This window comes from Hippopotamus amphibius, chromosome 9 (assembly GCF_030028045.1).
Source record: "Hippopotamus amphibius kiboko isolate mHipAmp2 chromosome 9, mHipAmp2.hap2, whole genome shotgun sequence".
NCBI lineage: Eukaryota > Metazoa > Chordata > Mammalia > Artiodactyla > Hippopotamidae > Hippopotamus > Hippopotamus amphibius.
In genome coordinates, this window is record NC_080194.1 from 129,937,161 (window position 1) to 129,960,043 (window position 22,883).

Consider the following 22,883-nt stretch of genomic DNA (forward strand, 5'->3'; position numbering starts at 1 on the left):
TATTTAGCTCATGAGTCGCTGGGTCAGCTGGGTGGCTCTTGTGGACTGACGTACATCTTGTCATTTGTGGGTCTGCAGCACTTGATCCCATGTGTCTCAGGGTCACTGGTTTGGGATGGCCTTGGCTGAGACCACTGTGTGGGGGAGAGGGGGGCGTGGCTCAGTTCCACTCTGTGTCTCACCTTCAGGGGTCCAGGCCAGAGATGCCCTCACAGCCATGGCAGAGGGGCAAGAAAGGGAAGTGAAAACGGGCAAGGGCTTTTATGAGGTTTTTTTTAGGTCTCTTCTGCGAACATCTCATTAGGAAAATAAGTCACATGCCTGAGCCCAGAGTCAGGGGTAGAACAGAATGCACTGCAAAGCTAGGTAGCAAAGGGCATAGATAAAGAGGGGGGTGAGGAATCGGGCCATTTGTGCAACCAGGCCACCACACCCCCCCACTGGGGAAGCCACAGGACTCAATGCCTGATTGGCTGTAAAGGGAGACACCATGGATGTCCCGAACAGTGGGCACCAATGTTTACTCCCATCTCTATACCCACCTGCCACCTCACCCATCAAGATGTGGCGTCTGTTTCCCCACCCCTTGAACCTAGGCTGCCCTTGTGACTTGCTCTAACCAACAGAATGTGAGAGAGTGACCCTGTGCCAGTTCCCAGCCTTGCCCAGCTGCCATGGAAAGGTGCTCAGGCTGGACCACTGCATGACGAGAGGCCACCTGGAGGGGAGAGCCCATGTGGAGGGAAATCCAGGCAGACATGAGAGTGAGAATCTTGGATCCACTAGGCACAACTCCTGCCTGAATGAAGCCACATGAGTGAGCCTGGATAAAACCAGAGGAGTCATGAGACATGATAAACCATTGTCGTCTTAACCACTAGGTATCGGGGTAATTAGTTACACCGCAATTGATAACTGATACAGGGGAGAAGGAGAGAACTAAGCAAGGCTGGTGCTCGGATTTATGACTTGAGTTCTTCGGCAGTAGTGGTGTCAGTCTCCGAGATGAGAACTCCAGAGGCAGGAACTGGTTTAAGGAGAAAGTTGTGGACATGAGTTTGTTATGCTCACAGGACATCCGTGCAATAAAATCCAACAGGCATCAATTGAGATACATGTGTCTGAATTCAGGGAGAAATAGGGGCTGGAGCCTGGGGAATGTCTCATATGGGATAACGGAGGATGTGGAAAGTGTGACAAAAAGTGGGCCAAGAACAGAGACTTGAGGAGTGCTCCTTATAAGAAGTGGTCCTCAAACTTTAGTGGATGTAATTACTGTGCGGTGAGAATGTGAAGATGCACATTTCCCGGCCCAGCCCTCCAGTTTCTGGCTCAGGAGGTCAGGGTTGGGCCTGGGAATCTGCTTTGCCACCTGGCTCCCGCCCTTCTGCCCCCAAACACACCAGATGGAAAATACCATCCCAGGTGAGACAGGAGCTTGGCTGGGAGAGTAGGAGAGAGACCTGGAGCAAAGTTGAAAGAAGTTTTGTTTGATTTTTTTTTTCATCCATTTTTTAAAATTGTTATTGGAGTATAGTTGCTTTACCATGTTGTATTAGTTTCTGCTGTACAACAAAGTGAATCAGCTATACGTATACATATATCCCCTCTGTTTTGGATTTCCTTCCCATTTAGGTCACCGCAGAGCACTGGATAGAGTTCCGTGTGTTATACAGTAGGTTCTCATAAGTTATCTATTTTATACATAGTAGTGTATATGTGTCAATCCCGATCTCCCAATTCATCCCACCCCACCAAGGTTTGTTTGGTTTTGTTTTATTTCACCATCATTCTTACAGCCTTGCGGGGAGCAGTGAGTAGGGAGGGAAAGGCTGAAGAACAGTAGGCATTTTCCTCCTGACACCAAGCAAAGACTCCCTGAACAGGAGAGCCCTCCGTAATTAGTGACAAAGAGCTCTGAAGTGGTGTCACCGCTGAAAACAGCTGGGAGGGACGTGCGGGAAATTCCTTAGGGGGCATTAGTAAGGAGACCTGAAGTGGGCTGGCCTCAGGCTTCTGCAGCATGGCTGGGAGGAAAAGAGCCTGTGGTCAGAAGAGTTCAGTGGAGCCTGCTGGCTGTGAGACCCTGGGCAAGCCACTTAACCTCTCTGAGCCTCAGTGAAAGCACAATAATTTGCATCCTGCCTCCCAATGTATAGCAGAGTGGTTAAGAGCCCAGGCCCTATACCAGGCTTTGTTGAAATCCCAGCTCTGCTGCTTACTGGCCCTAACACCTTGGGCAAGTCATCCTCTGTGACCCCGTCGTCTCACTGGCAAAACAGGGATCACAGCACTCCCTACCTCATAAGAGAACTCCTCCAACCCCCAGGCTTTGCTCAGGCTGTTTGCTTGGTTTGAAATGCTCCTTGCCTCCATCTTACCCTGCCCCAATCTGGGTGTCTCCTACTCAGGAATTCTTCCCTGACCCCATCACTCTGGTCCTCTTCTGTCATAGCACTTACATCCTAGTTACGTGCTTCATCATCTGCTGTCCCAACCAGGTTGGGCTCCAGGAAAGCAGGAATCAGGTCAGTTTGGCATCACTAGCGCCATATGTTATGGCTGAGAGTTCAGGCTCTGGGGCCAGACAGCCGAAGTCTGCCTATTAGCTGTGTGATCTTAGGAAAGTAGTTTAAACCATTGTGAACAGCAGGTTTCTCATCCAAAAATAGAGATAGTAGGACCTGGAGGACAGGATTGCTAAAGAGCATAAATTAGGTAATTCACATAAAAGCACCGGATAATAGTTGGCAAATAGTAAGGAATTCCATAAATGCTTGCTGTAGTTGGTGGCAGGAATAGGCAACTGATACGTTTCTTTTGGTGAGTTTCTATATCCTCAGTGCCGGAGGCTGGGGAAAGTTTGTTCACTCACTAAAGTTTTTCCCAAACCTGTAAGCAATGATACTCCAGTAGCAATGAGCAAATCGTATCCACATCTTGGATGGTTTCTAAAGATCATTCTCCAAGAAAAACAACCAGGGGTCCTGGAGAAATAGCTGTAGCAAAGAAAATAGAAGGGGAGCCTGGAACATCTTATTGTGTCAGAAAGCAAGAAAGTGCTCCGAGGGGTTAGATTAGTGTCCAAGACACAGAAGCTTGACGAGGCTTCACTGCCCACATGTGGGGGGAAAACCGACCAGAAAGAATAATAATTTATTGTTAAACATAGAATTTTTAAAAAATCCATGAGTCCATAGTGATTCTCAAAAAATGGGGTGGGGGCTCTCTTTCCAGTGGCGGAGTCTGGAGAAGACGCGCAGAAATGGCACCTCGCAAGGGGAAAGAAAAGAAGGAAGAATGGGCCATTAGCCTCGACCCTCAGGTGGCTGAAGAAGAAAATGTATTTGGTGTGTGCCACATCTCTGCATCCTTCAATGACACTTTTGTCCATGTCACCGATCTTTTTGGCAAGGAAACCATCTGCCATGTAACTGGTGGGATGAAGGTGAAGGCTGACAGAGATGTCATCTCCATATGTTGCCATGTTGGCTGCCCAGGATGTAGCCCAGAGGTGCAAGGAGCTGGGCATCACTGCCCTCCACGTCAAACTCCGGGCCACAGGAGGAAACAGGACCAGGACTCCTGGACCGGGGGCCCAGTTAGCCCTCAGAGCCCTCGCCGCCTGCTCAGGAATGAAGATTGGGCGCATTGAGGATGTCACCAACCTCCCCTCCGCCAGCACCCACAGGAAGGGGGGTCGCCATGGTCACCGTCTGTGAACAGGACTCCTCAAGTTATTGGTTTCTGTTAATATAATTGCTGTGATGTAAGCTCTTAAAAAGGGGTGGGCGGGAACCTCCAATTTACTGAGGAATGCCAGTTAATTAATTGAGATAAGGATAAGGACTGGGAAAAAAGCACAAATTTGCAAACACCTATGTAACTGATCTAGGCAAGAAAGATGCTAAAACCACTAAGTGAAAAGTTGATTGAGAACAAGACATCCACGTGATTTTAATGTGTCACCCCAGAGAGTCCGTATTAATTCTAAATGGAAAACGGTACCATTCCCTGGAGAAACAGGACACACATCATCTTTTATCAAGTGATCAAGCCCTCACATAACCAGTAATGGGACCAACTGACATTATGTGCAGCCTGCTGTGAACAACTGTACGTGCATTCTGCTGAAAACTTCATCCTGAATCTAATCAAGTGGGTTGGGGGAGAGGGGGCAGCAGGTTCTTCCTTAATTTGAATATAAAGTGTATATTAACTAAGTTTTGCATTACTGTTAAATCTCTTGGGTGTGAAAATGGTATTGAAGTCACGTAGGACAACGCCTTTGTTCCCAGGAGATACATGCTGAAGTATTTATGATAGATATCTGCAACTCAGTCTTAAAATGAACCGAAATAAAAGAACAGCCCAAAGCTCCCGCCACAAGGTTCGCGCGTGCGCACAGCCCTCTTTCTGAGACTTATTTCGCGCAGCTGGAGGGTCATATTGGGCGCCACGAGACGGAAATACGCAACGGCGGCTTCCGGTAACCGGGTACGCGTCCGAGGCAGCAGAATGGAGGAGGTGCCTCACGGTGAGCGCGCGGAGGGGGCGTGGATGGTGGGGCTGAAGGGAAAGGAGCCACTCTAACTGTGATCTTGTCTCCGCGCAGACTGTCCCGGGGCCGGCAGCGCCCACGCAGGTCGAGGGGCTTCATGTCAGGGGTGCCCCAACCAGCGGCTCTGCGCTTCTGGAGCTGGTGCCGCTCCGGACCCGGGTGAGGAAGGGGCAAAGCTTGAACGGGAAGTGAGGAGCGCTGTCCCGGAAGAGCCGGGACGTAGGAGGGTGTGGTTGGTGTTGGGATAGGGGCCTGAAGGATGAGTGACAGGGGCAGAGCCCAGAGGAGGCGGGGCGTTGGGGGGAGGGTCTTCTGCAGGCTAAGGGGCGGGGCTTGAGGGATGAGTGACAGGTGCGGGGCGCAGAAGGGCGAGGGCTTGTAAAAGGCGAGGACCGGAGAAAGCTGGCGGCATGAGGGCGGAGCCCGAGCCTGTGACTGGCGTGGAGTCAAAAGGGGTCTCAGGAGGGGCGGAGCATGGGAGGAAGTCGTGGAGGGGTGAGCGGTGGGACCAGCGTTTGGAGTGACAGTAACTCCACTCCGGTCGGGAGAGGCCGGCACCGGAGGGAATAGGGTATAAACTTTGAAGTCAGGGAGCTTGGGCTTAAATCCTAGCTCCGACAGGTGTTTTCTTTGGACGAAACTGACTTTTTGAGGAGCGATTCTCCCATAATTCAAAAGAAGTACGAATGACTTGCCGGCACAGTGCTCTGTGCTGGGGATACAGCTGTGAAGGCGACAGATGAGGTCGTTAAAAAGCTCTGAGCCTACGTTTCCTCATCAGACATGGGGAAAAAATGGTTACAGTGTTGTTTTAAGGATCTGAACTGGGAAAGCATAGTAAATGTGCAGTAATGATAGTTATCAGTGACAGGGACTGAGTCAGTGCCTGCAGTTCGTCAGTTTCTCACTCTGGGCACTGCTGACATTCAGGGATGAATGATTCTTCGTTGTGGGGGTGTCTGCCCTGTTCCTCCGCCCTGAACATTTAGCAGCGTCCCTGGCCTCTACCCACTACATGCCGGCAGCACTCCTTCCTGTGACGACCAAAAATGTCCCAAGACATTGCCAAGTAAATGTGCCCTGGTGGGGTTTGCCCCCAGGTTGGGAATCATGGCTGTATTCAAAGCTCTGTTCTGAAGCTGGGAATAGTGTGAACACTTCAGAGTTCCCCTCTTCATGGACTTTATATTCTAGTAGGGGAGACAGACGAGTAAACCAATAAATAAGGAATTGTCAGATGTACTAATAGCTTTGGGTTTGGTTTTGTTTAGGGGTTTTGGGTAGCACTTAGTACTACCATTGATGAGGTGCTATTTCACTCACGATCCCTTGAAATAGCCCAAGGGCTTAGCTCCTTCCAGCCCATTGGAAGAGTAACATTCAGAGAGAGACAAATATCGTATGACATAGCTTATGTGTGGAATCTAAAAAAAAAAAGGTCCAAATGAACTTATTTATAAAACAGAAATAGAGTCACAGATGTAGAAAACAAACTTAGGTTTACCAGGGGGAAAGGGGAGGGAGGGAGAAATTGGGAGACTGGAATTGACATATACACACTAGTATATATAAAATAGATAACTAGTAAGGACCTACTGTATAGTACGGGGCACTCTACTCAATGCTCTGTAATGGCCTATATGGGAAAAGAATCTAAAAAAGAGTGAATATATGTATATGTATAACTGATTCACTTTGCTGTATACCTGAAACTAATGCAACATTGTAAATCAACTATATTCCAATAAAATTAAAAGAAAAAAAAAGGTTGAGTCAGGGGCTTGGTCATCTGAATTGCTTTCTTTGCAGCCATAGAGGAAATCAAAGAGAAAATGAAGACCGTGAAACACAAGATCTTGGTGTTGTCTGGGAAAGGCGGCGTTGGGAAAAGCACATTCAGCGCCCATCTGGCCCATGGCCTAGCAGAGGACGAAAACACGCAGGTGGGACCTTAGGAAAAACTGCGAGAGGCTCCTTGCTGTCTGAGGGCTCACGATGGCTCATAGGGGGCTGATTCGTGATGGTCAGTTGAACTGGCCTTTTTGGAATCTAGATCCCTGCAGAGAGAACGAGGAAGTGCAATGCAGTCGAGCAGTGAAAGGAGTATTTCATTGCATTCTCCAGCCATGAACATTTCTGCCGATTATTTATTATGTGAAGTTCAGGCTTCTTTCTCTTTGTGAACCCCTTCTGCCTATTTCTAGGTCAGGGTCTGCCAGTGATAGCCCATGGCTAATTCCAACCCATCTCCTGTCTTTTTATGGCCTGTGGGCTATGAATGGTTTTTACATTTATAAATGGTTGCTTTTACAGTGTTAAATTAGCGGCTACGTATTATCCTTGATTTTGCCCACAAAGCCTAAGATACTTTCCATTTGGCCCTTGAAGAAGATGCTTGCTGACCCCTGCCCTAGGCCGTTCACTTAAACCCACGTCCACAGAGGAGCGTGAAGACTCGGATTCCCCACTGGTGCTCTCGGGATTTCAGCTTTAATAAGATGTGTGGTAGGTGAGGAAGAAAAAAATTACTTTTACCAAAAAGGTCAAATGGAAATTTGCAGTAGCTTTGATTTTAAAAAATACAGGTTATTCATTGGGACTTGTGATGGTTTTGCATTGATCTTAGAAAATGATCCCACTATCCACTTTGAGTGCTATTTTACACGTAATGAAACCATGAATATTGTGGGGTTTTATTTTTATTATTGTTTTTAAGACAGAACACATTTGACCGTTTTGGTTTTGCCAAAATGAAATTTTGCTCAAAGTTCTCATTGAAAGGAAAAACACATAAACATACCAGAACTGCTAGGGAAGCGTGAGTGTCTCTTAGACTCCACTGCCCAACGTGTTGAGCCCTGGTGAGGATGTGGGTGTCGGTGCTGTGTGTGCATGGGTGAGAGAGCCCCCCGCGCTCTGTGGGGGTCGCCCGCTCTGCCTGCAGAGGAGTTCTGTGTAACATGGAAACAATTTCTTTGTGTTCATGTTGAAAGCCCTTCCTGAACATTCCAGTTCTTTCCACGGTCTTGGTGTGTGCCTTCTTTCATACATTGATTTATTTTTGAAAATTAGTTTTCTCTTTGTACATTTTGAATGTTGAAAGTTAGTTTTATATATGAGGGCTGACTTTATATATGAGGGCTGATTGACTGTCAGCTCGCGTTTCTTTTATAACTCTGACAAATGACCTTTCACTTTTGTTTGTTTTTTTTTAAAAGATAGTACTAGCAGGGATTGTAGAGGTATGTTTAATTTAATATTGACATTTCAAAATGTTGACATTTCAAAACTGTCACCTGTTGCCAGTTATTTTTTAAACTCTAAAACCTGGGTAAGTTTCAGTACTTTCTACTTGTATGAGATAAACCATTTTATTCCAATATGAAGTCGCACCCTAAGTTCTTAATAAAATAAAGGCTTTATTTCCTACACACACACACACACACACACACACACACACACACACACACACACACACACACACAGGCCTCTTAGATATCTCACCAAGGACTCCAGGAATACAGTTTTTTAAATCATTGGGTTAAGAAAGTAGAGTTTGTTTCAGGGGTCAACAGACTTTTAATGTATGAAGAGCCAGATGGTAAATATTTTAGGCTTTGTAGGCTCTACAGTTTTTGTAGCAACTATTCAGTTCTGCCTTGAACGTGAAAGCAGCCATACACAACCTGTGAGCAAATGAGTGTGGCTATATTCTAATAAAACTTTGAATTTCATATAATTTGAATTTCATTTCATTTTCATGTGTTGTGAAACAAATGTATTCTTTTTTTTTTTCTTCCCCCAACTCTAAAAGCGTAAAAACCATTCTCAGCTGTGGGCTGTACAAAAACAGGTGGCGTTCTGGGTTCGGCCCCCCGGGTTGTAGTTTGCCGGCCTCTGGTTTGGTTTGTAGCGCCAGAAGCACTCGTGCTGACTGGCAAAGAACTTCTTTGGAGGAGGATTGAAACCTTGGGAAGGCCGTGGCCTTCTTGGGACAGTGCAGAGGCTGGACTAGGGGATCTGTAAAGCTTGGTGTTTCACTCACCAGAGCTCTGAATTCCGCTTATAACTCATTTCTCTTCGGAGCATTTTATGACGTGTGGAGCTTCTCTTCTTGGCCTATGTGACTGACGTGAGCTTCTCTGGAATCTGGTATCTGTTACCCAAGATGTGCTCTGGGATTTGGGGAAAGGGAAAAGTGACTGGCAGGGGACAGCTGGGCATGCTCGTGGGAGAAGGCGGCCTCTGGGCTCGGATGGGGACTGATGGGATGGGATGTGGCAGGAGGAGGTGGAGGCAGAGGCGCAGAGCTGAGACGCCGGAGAAACAGGCCAGGCAGGCAGGGCAGGGCTGCTGCTGCAGTGGAGGAGCCGAGGATGCGGCTGAGTCAAACCAGGGAGGCTTTCCAGCGGGAAAGAGACACGATTTGAGGGTTGCTACAGCAGCCGCCGAGCGTGTGATTGCGTGTCATCAGAGGGCAGTGGTAAACCAGCAGGAGGTGTTGCTCTTGTCTCCATGAGAGCCCACAATGTCACAGTGAGGGCAGTGGCTGGAACCAACAGCAGGAACAGATGGAGCAGCAGGGCCTCCAACTCTTGGAGCAGAGGGAGGGTCAGAAGTCTAGCTGAGCGTTTGGGGCAGGAGGTGGGTGCAGTCTAGCGTGGTGGCCAGGAGCACAGGCTCTGAGTCAGTCTGCCCACGATCACATCCCAGCACCGCCCACACCACCGCTGTGACCTTGGGCAGGTTATCAGACTCTCTGCCTCAGTTTTCCATCTGTAAGATGGGACTCAGGACCGCGTGAGATGAAGCAGGTAAATGTAAAATGCTTAACACGATGCCTACACGATGTGTAGGAAGTGCTCAGTAAGTGTCCCTGATAGAATCTGGAGGGGTGAACGCTATTTCTGCTTTGGCAATTGTGAGTTTATAGCCCACCCAGAGTCGTCCAGTGCTGAGCAGGATCAAAATATCCTCGCCCACCGGTTTTTCTGTGAGTCAACAGTCTTTGCCATCTGAGGGTCAACTCTATATTGGCCGGTTGGCCGGCCAAGTAATCTGTTTTCTAAGATGATCCATGTTACCCAGAATAATCTTTGCTTTCAGAAGCTGTTAGGCAGCTTCTTAAACAGTTGTCTGGAGATGTGCTTTAACCAGGCCAGCTGCAGGGAACCGCTTGTAAATAGATAGCTGTTTACATAGAATCACGCTTCCTTGTCGTTACGTTCTGAAGTCCCACTGCACACATGTTGAAACTTTGCAGTAGACTGAAGGGAAGCTCACCAGCTGTGCAGAGACATGGCTAGATGAGCTGGATTTTTTCTTACAGTGGAGCTTAAAAAAAAAAGTCAGCACTTAAGAAATCTGTCTCCCCCCAGGCAGACCTGCTGGTGACAGAAAACATCTTGGTCTCCAAAGGGCGCCCGGCGTGGGAACGGAGTACACGCCAAGTGTCTTGTTGACTAAAGTCAAGTAGCTCACACCCCTCCTTGCCCTAAATTCAGCAGGACGGTGGGGACTGCCCTGTTCTGTTCTGCCTGCCACCTGGTGGCAGCTCATTACTGACTATGAGAAAGGCTGTTCCGTGGCAGCCCTCGGGCAGGCAGGCGTCTGATGGTTTGCAAAGGGCCTTGAATCACGGGGTAGCTCCTGACTAATCACAGGTGCGCCAGGGAATGTGCAGGCTGGGGAGAAGGGAAGAGGAGGCGCCTCTATGATGTAGACCCGAGCGGTGAGACACCCCGCGAATCACGTGCCTTCTTTCCACCGCGAGAGTCAGCAGCGCTCATCAGTTACCTGCTTATCATCCTGCCTTGTGATCTGAAAGGCACACTGTCATCTAAAGGCCCTGGCTGGGGGCTTCAGGGCCGTGGTGGTGTATGAGGCCCTCTTGGGGGGTTGTAGACTCGCGGGCTGGAAGGAGCCTAATGAACTCCAGAAACACTGGTTTCGCAGATCAGAAGCTCAGACAGGTCGGGGAGGAGAAGCAACTCATGCGAGGTGACATGGGCTCAGAGTGCCAGGAGTTAGGACTGGAGCCCGCTTCCCGGGACCTCTTAAGCGGATGTGTGGGGCACCGGGCAGGGAACTCGTAGATCCCAGCGGCCCTGCAGCACCCGCTCCACCACTTTCTGGCTGGGAGAGATGTGACAAAGCCTCCTTTTCCCATCAGGTGTCTAGCACCTTCCACAGAGACCCTGCGAGGATTTATGCAGGCATGGTTCTCCCAGCTGGGGTTCTCTGGCTTAACTGGGGCAGGAAGGGAATTAACTGGACAGCTCTGGAGGTAGCAGCAGGATCAGCAGAAAGTCTGAAGGGGACAGGACACGGGCACCGGAGAGCGGGTGGCAGCAACGTGCCACAGCCTTCTCGGGTACCACCACGGGGTGGGTGCGCGTGATCACTTTCTTGCATCATTTCACTCAAGATACCCCCTTGGTTGTGGGGGAGGAAGGGCTGTAATTCCTCAAAAGGAAACGGATTAAACCGTTCCCAAAAGAGAGTGAGATGTCCTAGACCGAGTGACTAAAGCACTGACAAAAGTCTCCATTAGGGTTGTAGTGATGGTACAGTTTCCCAAGTTGCGAGGCTCTGATGTAAAATGTCTGGAGCGTTAACCACACATCAGCCTGAAGCATCAAGAAGGCCCAGGAAGCGGGGTCTTCAGGATGAGCGTCTTTCTGGCGCATTCTTCCTGAGGTCCAGCAGAGGGCGCGCGAGGCAAACGGCGCTGCAGTGTATGAGCCGCTTTCCTGCCCTGGTGTGAAGTCATGTGAGGATCGTGGGAGGAGATCATGGGGGTTGTTGAGAGGACTGAAGAGGGAAGCAAGAAACGAATTTGGGGCAAGTTAAAAAGTTACCCAGAGGTGCTGTCCTTTGGATTTAAGACATGAGACCTTTCAAGATGAGTACAGCCTTGCTCTTTAGAGGGTTTCTGAAGGCTGTCTCAGACCTTTTCACATATTGAATGGGGAAAGCAGGGCTTTTGGGCTGGGGTCACCCAAGGCTGCACGTGTCACTAGCAAAGAACTTCTGTAGATTCCCTCATTTTCACATTCTCTTTTAGAACTTGAGCCTAAGCCATAGTTAACCTTCAGCATCACAGGCGAACAGGGCTTGGTCAGAGCTCAGCTAGAGGGTCCACTCTGGGTCTCCTCACCAGGCCCCAAGGGTAATAGGAAGAGCCCTGGCATTGGAGTCCAGAGACCTCAGTTTATGCCCCAGCTCTGCTCCTTGCTCATTGAACAAGTCTCTGGGCCTCTCTAAACCTCAGTTTCCTCTTCTGTAAAGCAGAGATAATGATCACTCACACACACACACACACACACACACACACACACACACACACACACACGCGCGCGCGCGCACCCCAGCACATGGTAAGGGCCAAGTAAACAGTGGCTGGACCTGAATCTTCGAGCGACCTGACACCCTGGCCCATAAGATCAGCCTGAAAATAGGCCATACTGAGGGCAGCTGGGGCAGGGCAGGGGTGGGGGGAGGATTGGGGGTATTGACGTACTTTGCAAGTTCTTGTTAGGAGTTTTGACTGTGTCTCCGTGGCCCGGAAAATGTTGTAACTCTCCCTCTTGAGATTCCACTTGGTCCAAGTTTGACCCAGTTTCTCTTGTCTCTCCTCCCTCCTTTTCCTCAAACCCCGTCCCCTCCCAGTTGTGCACATCTGGGGGACTGTTCATCCACTTACGTCACATCTCCTTTTGTTCCCCAGGTTGCTCTTCTAGACATTGATATATGCGGGCCGTCTATTCCGAAGATCATGGGATTGGAAGGAGAACAGGTAATAGCGACATGACAGAACGCAGGGAAGTATTTTCTCACAGTAAACTACCGCACCGAGCTGCTCACCTTAAGCAAGGGGGTTGCGGAGCCCATGCGTTTTCACCCAGACATGACAACACCAGGTAGACGCCCACTGGACCACCTGTCTCCTGTTAACAGCAGCCGTGAGTCGGGGGTGAGGGAATTATACTTCGGTTCATCCAAACCATCTGAGAAGTGTTAGTTTCAGTGCCTTCTCAGAGGGGAAGGGAAACAACACGTCAAACGCAGAAGTCAGACACGGAAACTTAGCCCTGGCTGGGAAAGCTAGGCCAAGGCTGCGAGGGTTCTGTACCCTGGAAGCAAGGGAATGTTTCTGCCCCTGCGGTCAGCGGAAGGGAAGTGAGACTTCGGGGTCGGCAAGTGACGCAGGTGGGGGCGGCAGGGCAGCAGGTGCAGGCTGGGCAGCAGGTGCAGGTGCTCTCTCCCTTCTAGGTGGCAGGGAGCCATCCAAGAAAGGGTTCCCCTGGGGATGCGTTGAAGCCGGGCTGGAGGACTAGGCTTTTCCTAGGGGTGTATCAGTTCATTCTTTACTGACGCGCTGGGTGCTGGGGTTCAGAGGTGAGCAAGGCAGTAAAGACCCTGCCCTCGTGAGAGGGGCAAGTGATAATAGGACACTAAGCAGGGTGAGGGGACCGACAGGGTGGCTGGGGCGGGGGGGTCAAGGGCACCCTGCTGGAAGAGCCCAGAGAAGGTGTGCTGGGCTGGGGAGCGCGTGCAGGAGCCCCGACACAGGAGTGTCCTCAGCAGAGTGGCCCACAGGCTGGGGCAGAGTGACCGGGTGGCAGAGAGTAGCCAGAGGCGGATGGGGCCCGTCCTTGGGGACTCTGCTCAGGGCTTGGGACTTGCTTCTGAGGTGCTGGGAAGGGGCTGACGTCATGCAGGCTTAAGGCAGCGCAGAAGTGGCACAGCTCTGACCCCATACCTGTAAGCGGCAAGCTGGAGCAAACCCCCCACCCCCACTCCCTGCCCCCACCCCATCCCCCCGCATGGGGGTCCATTACTGTCAGTCTCATGCATGTGCTACTCACTGGGCCAGGACACAAGTGGTTTATAAAAACTGAAAATTTTAAGTTGTGATGTAAAACAGAAGTTCCACTATTTTCTTCTCCTGTGCTATTGGATCATGTTTACCCCTCTTTCACCTTAGAGAATGACTATTAATAGGAGTGAATTAATGTGAAATGTGGGCAACAGGCACATCTGTAGACACAGTAGGTCCGTGGTCACCTAGGACTGGGGGGAAGTGTGGGGATTGGGGGTGACACTTAAGGGGTGTGGGGTATCTTCTTTGAGTAATGAAAATGTTCTGACATTGTGGTGATGGATGTACAATTCTGTGAATATCCTGAAGCCATTTAATTGTAGACTTTAAGTTGTTGCGTGGTACATGAATTATATCTTTAAAGACTGTTTTAAGAAGTACAAATTCATCAGGAAAAATGGGCTTTCTGTTTTGGCACCAATGTTACTTGAAGCGTAAATTCTAAGATTGACGTGCGGTTGGAAGTTTCGTAAGTTCCAATTTCATAGTAAACCGTCAGTGTGGACTTGCACTCTGGCCTTTAGTGAATACCTACCGCAAGGGTCTGGGTCTTGAAGTAGCCTGAGCATCCCGCCAACACCCCTTCCCCAGTCCTTGTCCCCTGGGCCAGCAAGGTCAGCCCTGAAGCTCAGACACTGATGGGAGGGTTCTGTGTCCACTGTTTCACTAAAGGTCATCCCTCTGCTCCTGGACACGTACAGAGGCCACCTCACTGCTCCACAGCTACCTGCATCTTCTCAGCAACCCCCAACCAATTTCTGTCACACTTTTTAAAATACCCCAGTTTATATTTGGACTCTGGTAACATCAGTTCCCTAACCAGATATATAAGCAGAGTTTCCAAATAACCCACCCTGGGAGGGAAAAAGCATATGAATTCTATTATCCATAACCCAGACCCTGAGCCACCCATCACCCCCCTCTCTGCTGTTCACTCCCTATTAAGAATTTAGTGGTAGCATTTAAGGCGATGAATTGTAATTTATAAAACTGTCTTCATACTGCATAAACTCCATCTGCAAGTGAAGCGTGACCAGGGTGTTTGATCTCTCACGAGCAAGTATGGCTTCTGTTCCTGCAGGTTCACCAGAGCGGCTCAGGCTGGTCTCCAGTGGTGAGTACTCACCCTTGTGCCTTCTCTTTGGGTCTCTTCTCATGTGTACATAATGGGTTGTAACTGTTTATCGGTCAACAGGTATCTATTGAGACACTTTCCTAGGCACAGGGAATCCAGTTACGACCTGGGATTGTCACGCTTTTTCTGTAAAGGCTCAGAGAGTAACTATTTCCACTTTGTAGGCTGTACAGTCACCACCCTCATAGCTGGAAAGTAGTGATAAGCGAATGAATGACCATGGCCATTTTCCAATAAAACTTTATGTACAAAACCAGAAGCAGGGCCGTTTGCCAACCCAGGTTAAGACAGTAAAGGAGACGATGTTTATTTCAGCTGAGATCACTGTCATTGCCACACAGGGCCGTATGGTGACTCTTTCAATCCCCCCAATATGGTAACCTTTTTTTTTTTTTTTTTAATGATTTTTTTGGGGAAAGAAAAAAAAGATTTAAGGATTCAAAGAGGGAATATACTCAGAGATCACATAGTAATTTTACCCCCGCCCCCCCCAGTTTTTTCAGCCAGAGCTCGGAAGCATAGGGAAGTGCCTTGCACTGTGGTTTGAAGTAAAATGTTTCTTGCGTCATCCTTTGTAGTTCCTGGAAGACAACTTGGGGGTGATGTCGGTGGGTTTCTTGCTCAGCAGCCCGGATGATGCCGTTATCTGGAGGGGACCAAAGAAAACTGGTTTGTCACTCTGCTTTCTGTCTCTTCTCCCGTCCCTCCGAGGGCAGATGCACGTCCCATCCTGTCAGGATGGCCTCAGGCTCATCCCGCGGGGCTTCGTATTGTTTTTATGTATCTGGTTGCCTCTTTCTTCACTAGTTGAAGAGAGCCAATAGAAATACCGATCTTATTTAATAAAATGTTGGAATTGTCCATATCTGTTAGGGCTTTTTCTTTCCTGAAAACCTACCCAACCCTGAAATTATTCTTGCTATGGTTTGCGTTCTCATTTGTGTCAGAGAAAGAAGTGTGTGAGGTGAAATCTGTACCAGGTGGACTGGGCACTGAGGCTGCAGGTCACGATACGAAAGCACCAATCCGGGCACGGTTCCTCAGCCTCGGTGCTGCTGACACTCTGAGCCAGGTCATTCCTTGTTTGGCGAGGGGTGGGCTATGTTCCACATCACAGGGCGTTAGCAGCTCCCCGGCTTCTCTGCACTAGGGGCGCGTAGAGGTCTACCCTAGTCGCTGACAAGCAGACATGTCCCCAGACGTTGCCAAACACCACTGATTGAGAGCCAGACGAGCCGTACGTTACGTAAAGGTCGTGATCTGTGCTCCTATAAAGAGTCAGGACAGGAGAGAGGCGGCATCCCCGTGGCTGCTCCTTGCAGGCATGATCAAGCAGTTCCTGCGCGACGTGGACTGGGGCGAGGTGGACTACCTCATCGTGGACACCCCGCCTGGGACCTCGGACGAACACCTCTCGGCCGTGCAGTACCTGGCAGCCACGCGCATCGACGGGGCGGTGATCGTCACCACGCCGCAGGTGAGCCTGGTGGGGCTGCGGCCGCGCCGCGCCCAGGGGCCTCTTTCTCTGACGGCCCGCGCGCACCCTGGCTGGCACCTGCAGAGACCTTATGTGTATCTTTGATCCGGCCATTGTCAGTGGACAAGGCATTAGGATGGCGCTGGAGAGAAGACGGATTTGTTGTTAGAAATGTTTCCTACTGCGTTTTTAGAGACTGGGGCCCAGCCTTAGACCAGCAGTGCTCTCGAGCGGGGGTCCCAAAGAAATGGCCTTCGAGAACAGTGGAGTGGGGACATCCGCTTTGATGCGGGTGCTGACAGTGGGCAGGGCTTTCTGCATGGGGCAGGGGCACGTGGGAGCTCTGTGCTTCCTATGAACCTTTAAACCACTCGAAAAATCGAGTCTAACAATGGAGTTGACGTAAGAATGGCCCCTCCGATACCATATGTAGTGTGAAAGGAAACAGAGTCCCCTTGGGCTCAGGAAGAGGGGAGCGGCCTGAGCAGATGCCGGCCCTTCTCCAGGAAGCCAGGGAGGATGTGCCGCCCTGTGCATCTCTGTAACGTAACTTCTCTAGAAAGCTCGGCTTTAGGCTGGGACACCCACTTTCTCGGAGCCCTACACATCCAGCAGCTGGCTTTCTTTGGGGGTTATTTGTGACAAAGTAGGGCTTGTAGAGGACACCAGGGAGAGAACCACAGGTGCGCTGAGGTGAGATGCTTAGTAACAGCCACTGTTCTTTTTTCTTTTCTACAATTGACGTACAATAAACTGCATATATTTAAAGCGTACAATTTGATTTTTTTTCATATTATTAATGTATGTATGGCAATCCCAATCTCCCAATTCATCCCACCCCAACCCCCACCCCGCACCCCGCTTTCCCCACTTGGTGTCCATGTTTGTTCTCTACATCTGTGTCTCTTTTTCTGCCTTGCAAACAGGTTGGTTTGTACCATTTTTCTATATTCTGCATATATGTGTTAATATGTGATATTTGTGTTTCTCTTTCTGACTCACTTCACTCTGTATGACAGTCTCTAGGTCCATCCATGACTCTACAAATGTCCCAATTTTGTTCCTTTTTACAGCTGAGTAATATTCCATTGTATATTTGTACCACATCTTCTTTATCCATTCATCTGTTGATGGACGTGTAGGTTGCTTCCATGTCCTGGCTATTGTAAATAGTGCTGCAGTGAACATTGGGGTGCATGTGTCTTTTTGAATTATGGGGTTCTCTGGGTATATGCCCAGGAGTGGGATTGCTGGGTCGTATGGTAGCTCTATTTTTAGTTTTTCAAGGGACTTTCATACTGTTATCCATAGGGAACAGCCACTGTACTTTCTAGCTAAATGCCCTTTTGTCTGTACCCCAGCGTCAAAGAGCTCGAGAGCCAACCGTGGGCCTCAGGAGAATAGAGGACTCAAAGCCGGGACCCTTTGGGGGCCCGTGACGGTTAAAGCCACAGACATTAAGCAGTAGCCATACTTGACAACAGCAAGACCCTTGGATGCGTGTCTGCAATAAAATTAAATGGGGGGACTGAGGGCAGGGGTTGGGGGGTGTGGAGGGGTGGTACTAAGCCCTGATTATGCCGGGTCCTCATGCTGTGAGATACGCATTCAGAGTCCAGAATTTGAAGGAACCCAAATCCAGTAATATTCCTCATTTTCTCTTTGGATATAAAGTTGTTTGTGTTCATGATAACCAGACTCAGAGGTTGGCAGACTTTCTCTGTGAAGGACCAGAGAGTAACTCTTTCAGGCTTTGCAGGTCAGACAGCCTCTGTCACGGCCCCCTAACTGTACCACTGTGCGGCGAAAGCAGCTGGAGGTACTGTGCAGAGGGGCGGGCCAGGCTGTGGTCCCGGAGAACTTTGTTTATGGAAACAAGCAGCCGGACGCGCCCACTCGGGCTCAACCTAGAACACTGACGGGAGGGTGGAACACGGGGGAGTGTCACAGGACCGCTTTCCATAGCGTTGGATATTTGCCTGTTCCGGTTTATCCTTTGAGGTTGGTGGGAAGTAAGTAGCACCTAGAACAGGGCTCACACGTGGTCAGCACGAAACAAGCGCTCGGGGAACAGGGGGCACACTCTGTAAAGCTCCACGGCGGTGACACCACAGCCCTGCAGCCGTCCCACCACCATGCGGACGTGCTCTTTTCAAGCTTGGACCTGGACATAACCAGACTTCTTGAACCTTGACAGGAGGTGTCGCTCCAGGACGTCCGGAAAGAGATCAGCTTCTGCCACAAGGTGAAGCTGCCCATCATCGGGGTGGTGGAGAACATGAGCAGCTTCGTCTGCCCCAAGTGCCAGGTGAGCGCCGCCACCCGGATCCATCCTCCAGGCCCGAGGAGAGGGTGGGGTGGGTCTCTGGGAAGCCGTTCCTGCTTTCCCCATCACTTCGGGAAATGGAATCATAGTTAAAACCCTCTGTTGCTGATTTAATGAAAATTCTTTTCACATTCAAAATAGCCATTTTTTAAAGTTTCTTTAAAATATGGTCTATTCGTATGATTCTGAAACAAAATCAGGATTCCTCCCCCTTTTAACCTGCCTCCAGAAAGAGTCTCAGATATTTCCGCCGACGACGGGCGGTGCGGAAGCCATGTGTCAGGACCTGAAGATCCCACTCCTCGGCAAAGTGCCTCTGGACCCACGCGTAGGTGGGTGAGTCCCCGGGGAGCCCGCGCACCCTCCACTGAGAGGAGCAGTGGGACTCGGGCGTGGAGCTGGGCGAGCGAGAGCGCCTCGGGGAGGCGGGCAGGGCCTGGGAGAGTGGAGGAGAGGTTGGTCAGGGAGGTGCCTGGGGTGGGGGTGGGTGGGAAGAAAGGAAGTCACCAAGGAGAGGGGCCAGGCAGGGGGTGACCTGGGGAGGAGGTAAGGGGCATGCATTCGAGTCCTGTTATACATGGGAATTAGGTTCTGACGTGACAGTCGTGGACAGAACTGGCCTTGAAAACCCCCGAGGAAGGTGTCCCCCGTGTCCTGTCTACAGGGAAGCCCGGCAGAGCCCTCCCTGTGCCCCGCTTCTCTAGGTGAGCACAGGGGAGGTCGCTGGCCTGCCTTCAGGGGCCACACTCCTCTGAGTCCCAGAGTCTTCCAGGGCCCGAGGCGCTGTTCTGGGGACCCTGCCTCCATGTCACACTCACTCCAGGCACTGGCTTGCTGAGTGGAGCGGTAGGGACGGCCACCCACACTCTTTCAGGGACACTGGCCACCAAGTTTGTTTCCCCACCATAACAGACTTCAGCAAGCTGCAACCCGCCGACAAGGAAGTGGCCAGTTAGGTTGTGCAGAGGGAAGCCGACAGAAACTGACGGTGGGTCGGAGCCCAGGTGTGGCCGGCTCTGCAGCCAGGCTTCAGGGCTCAGACCCCAGCTGTTAGGAAACGAGAGACTTTAGAGCGTGGGCGCCGTGTATGCTTAGGGGCTGAGGCCGTGGGTGGCTGTGCCGGCGGAGAGAGCGGGGAGGAGGTTAGGGCTGGACCGGGGCCTGGGCATTGGCATGGAGTGGAAGGGACACAGAGAAGGAAAGGGACAGGCTTTGATGGTTGGGGAGAAAGAGGTGTCACAGACATCTGTGCTGCCCAGCGTGAGCCACCGGGGACACAGGGACATCACTTGGGGACACTGCCCAGAACCAGCGCGCACAGGAGGCGCCGTTGAGGGAAGGGTGCTGGGTGGAGGCGGGCGAGGCCTTGGCTTTGTTCGCCACCTCGGGAGAGAGGTCGGGAGCGGAGGGGCCGTGCCCGTGATGGGGGCTGGACGGTGTAGAGAGGAGGGGCTGAGCGCTGTGTGGAGGAGGCTGCCTTGAGGAGGTGGACGGGAAGAGCCCAGAGAAGCCCGGGCGCCCACCTCGCTGGTCCCACGTCCCGCAGCACGCCTGGTATGTGGTTTCCCCAAGAAACAGAGCGCTCCGGCTTCTTTTCCAGCCTTCGCGAGTGCTCTAAATTTTCTTCACGCTGACCAGTTTCCCTGAGGGTTGTAGGAGCGGGTGCCTCCCTCGAAGGCCTCGTGAGCGTGTGGGGGACAGGTGGGCGGCGGCAGCCTGAGGGGTCACCGCCGTCAGCTCCAGGCTGTGCTGCCGCCTTAGTCCTTGGAGCACCTCACAGGCGGGGCCGCCCGGTGCAGCCTCCGGTCAGTGCCGTCTAGCGGGCACCGTGCCGTGGACACGGTACCCGCCCCCAAACCTCAGCTCTGGCTGACACCGCAGAGCTGGGCCGGCGAGCGTCAGAAAGGACGGGTGGTGGACGCCCTCACGCAGTGGCGAGGAGGACGGGGCCGAGTGAGGTCCCTGTGACCTTCCGGAGCCACTCCTTTCTGGTGAGGGGCCCGCCACATGACCGGGAACAGAGACAGCCCTGTGGGAACGCGTGGCAAAGGAGCGGCCTTTGCCGGGTCCTCCGGCCCCGCGGTCCTCGGCCTCCCCGCCCCACGTGCCCGAGGGTCACAGGGAAGCGCCTCTGGGCCCGGGCACCCTGGCCTAGCCCGCTGCCCCCCGCTGGCTGTGGGCTCAGGCGGGTCGTTGCCAGGCTCTGGACCTCAGGCCTCACCTGTGAGGTGGGGACGTGATGGAGCCACTGCCGGGGGCTGCACGGATGGACGGGGGGCACGCGGGGAGTCTCAGACAGGGCAGTGCCCGGAGGGCACCGCTGCAGCAGAGGCCAGAGAGGGGAGGTTTGTGGAGACGGGGAGCCGGCCAGAGCGCGCGTGTAGGGGGACAGGAGGAGCGAGAGGACGGTGTGAAAATCAGGAGAGAGTGGCCCCACGAGCTGCTTGTGGGACCCGTGGCCTCGCTGACCTGGTCCAACAACCAAGCGCTCGGAGGCTTCCCTAGCTGCTTCTGCCACAGTCCACGGCGCCTGGGCCACGTGGGGCCCCCCCGCCCCCGTCTCGGGTGTCCTGTGCCACCTGGCAACTCGCTGGGGAGCCGAGGAGATGACTGTTCCACAGTGGGCCTGCCCGGGGTCCCCCCAGAGGCCGGGGAGCGGCTGCGGGCGGTGGAACCACTGACTCTGCTCCAACGGGGGGTGGGGGGGTGCCCAGGACCAGACGGGAGGGGCGCTCGCCGCCCCCCTGAGGCGCTGCCCGTGCGCACCCAGACGAGAGACAACCTGTGTGTCTGGGGGGGGCCCTGGAGTACACAGAGCACACGGGGTGCTGCCAGCGTGAAGTGACCTTCAAGATAAAATTACACGTGGAGAAAGCAGTGGGCAGGATATGTGCACCACGTGCGCCCAAGCATTTTTTTTAAACACGCGAGTGGGCACATGCATGTACATGCCACGTTCATGTGCACGTATTTCTAGAAAGACACCTGAAACACTGGGAGCCTCTTTTGAACTTGTTCTTCACGGTATAAACGTTTGTCTTCCATACTCTTTTACCACGTGCCTTCATTATCTTTTTACTCAGAGAACAAATTGATGTTTTAAATGCAGGTTCCTGGGCCCACCCAGGAGCTGCCAAATCTGTTCTTCATGGGGCCCTGGAAGCTGCATTTGCCGCACATCACCCAGATGATTCGCAGGCACGGGTCAGAGCCGTGAGGAAGCTAGCCAGGGTCCATGCTGGATGGAGGGGAGCAGGCGAGGTCCTTGAGACCCCGACATCCTGTCTCGGCTTTGATTTTTATTACACGTGAAGTGGGCTTAGGATCTTCCGGGTCACGGGCACAGGAAGAGCCCCAAGTTCACGTCCCTGCTGTGTTCTTCATGGATTTTCTTCCCTTCGTTTGTTTAAGGTAAGAGTTGCGACAAAGGACAGTCTTTTTTGGTTGAAGCACCGGATGCACCAGCCACTTCAGCCTACAGAGGTATAATTCAGAGTAAGTGTTTCAGCGAGGCCAGTGGATCCAGATGGCCACGGGGCCAGGAGGCCACATGAATGAGCAGAGTGAGCTGGGTGTGAGAAGGGCCCATTCGGGATCATAAGTGGCCACTCAGCCTCAGTGGGGACACTGGGGCAGTGGGGTCTGGGATGAGCCCCTCAACCCAGGAAGCCAGGAGTCTTGAAAAATCTTCCAGTACATCCGTGTTGTGAACTAAGTCATAGTTTAAAAAACATGGTGAGGGTGAAGTTTATGGTATGTGAAATACACCTCACTAAAGCTGTAAAAAGAAATTAGGAAGAAGAAAAAAAAAGCACAGTGAGCCAACCCAAACGCGTGCGCAGGCCTGATTCAGCCAGTGGGCAGCTGTCAGAGGCCTTGACTTTAAGGCAGAGGTGTCAGGAGTTAAAGCTTCAGGCTCCTGGTTTGTGGCTGAGTTCTCCTGACCTAGTGAAATGGTGCTGAGGGTAAATAACACGTTTTCGGGATTCTTGGTCTGTAGGAGGGGCCAGCGTGAGGCCTCCAGCCGGGGCTACGGCCACGGATGGGCAGCGGGCAGGGTTGGGCTTACTTTCAAAGACTCGGGGCATCAGCTGAAATGGGACTTTGAGGGGAATTAAGCGGCCTGGGGACTCCACCCCATCTAGATGCAGCCTTGCCAGCACAGGGCAGGGCTCCAAGGGCCACCACTGCTTCCGTGCCTGCCGTCTTGTTTTCCAGGAATCCAGGAGTTCTGTAGTCTGCGTCCTCCAAAAGGAGAAAACCTCGTTGGCTCCTGAAACAGGAGGACGTTAAGAACGCAAACGGCACGTCCTGTCACACCTGACCAGCTGGGGGCCAGAGTGGGGGTCACGGGCAGAGAGGGACCAGCCTCGGGTGTGGTGCGAAGTCACTTTTTCAGAGACACTTTAATCATCTAACATGTGTACACTTTTCTTTAGAACACATGTAAAGGGCGTTCTTTACAGATGTGCCGTTTTAAAAATAAAAACATCCTCAAAC

At 51.7% G+C, this 22,883-nt stretch overlaps 1 protein-coding gene and 1 pseudogene across 9 annotated transcripts; both read left to right on the forward strand.

The window, feature by feature from the left end:
• Positions 1-3,253: 3,253 nt before the first annotated feature.
• On the forward strand, positions 3,254-3,722 carry LOC130829071 (40S ribosomal protein S14-like; annotated as a pseudogene).
• A 746-nt stretch (positions 3,723-4,468) lies between these two features.
• Positions 4,469-22,883, forward strand: NUBP1 (NUBP iron-sulfur cluster assembly factor 1, cytosolic). Of its 9 annotated transcripts, none has more exons than XR_009055585.1 (11): positions 4,469-4,537; positions 4,616-4,720; positions 6,371-6,504; positions 12,291-12,359; positions 14,527-14,559; positions 15,159-15,249; positions 15,833-16,057; positions 18,255-18,365; positions 18,613-18,715; positions 21,795-21,878; positions 22,602-22,656. XR_009055585.1 is itself a non-coding variant. In XM_057750310.1 (11 exons), exons 1-10 carry the CDS (start codon positions 4,519-4,521, stop codon positions 21,870-21,872), a joined length of 972 nt encoding a protein of 323 aa, XP_057606293.1. In that variant the 5' UTR covers positions 4,469-4,518; the 3' UTR covers positions 21,873-21,878; positions 22,602-22,883. The 9 variants fall into 9 exon arrangements, 8 of the variants coding, with proteins under 8 accessions (XP_057606293.1, XP_057606294.1, XP_057606296.1 ...); XM_057750310.1 differs by having other exon boundaries at positions 18,613-18,719; positions 22,602-22,883; XM_057750311.1 differs by having other exon boundaries at positions 15,903-16,057; positions 22,602-22,883.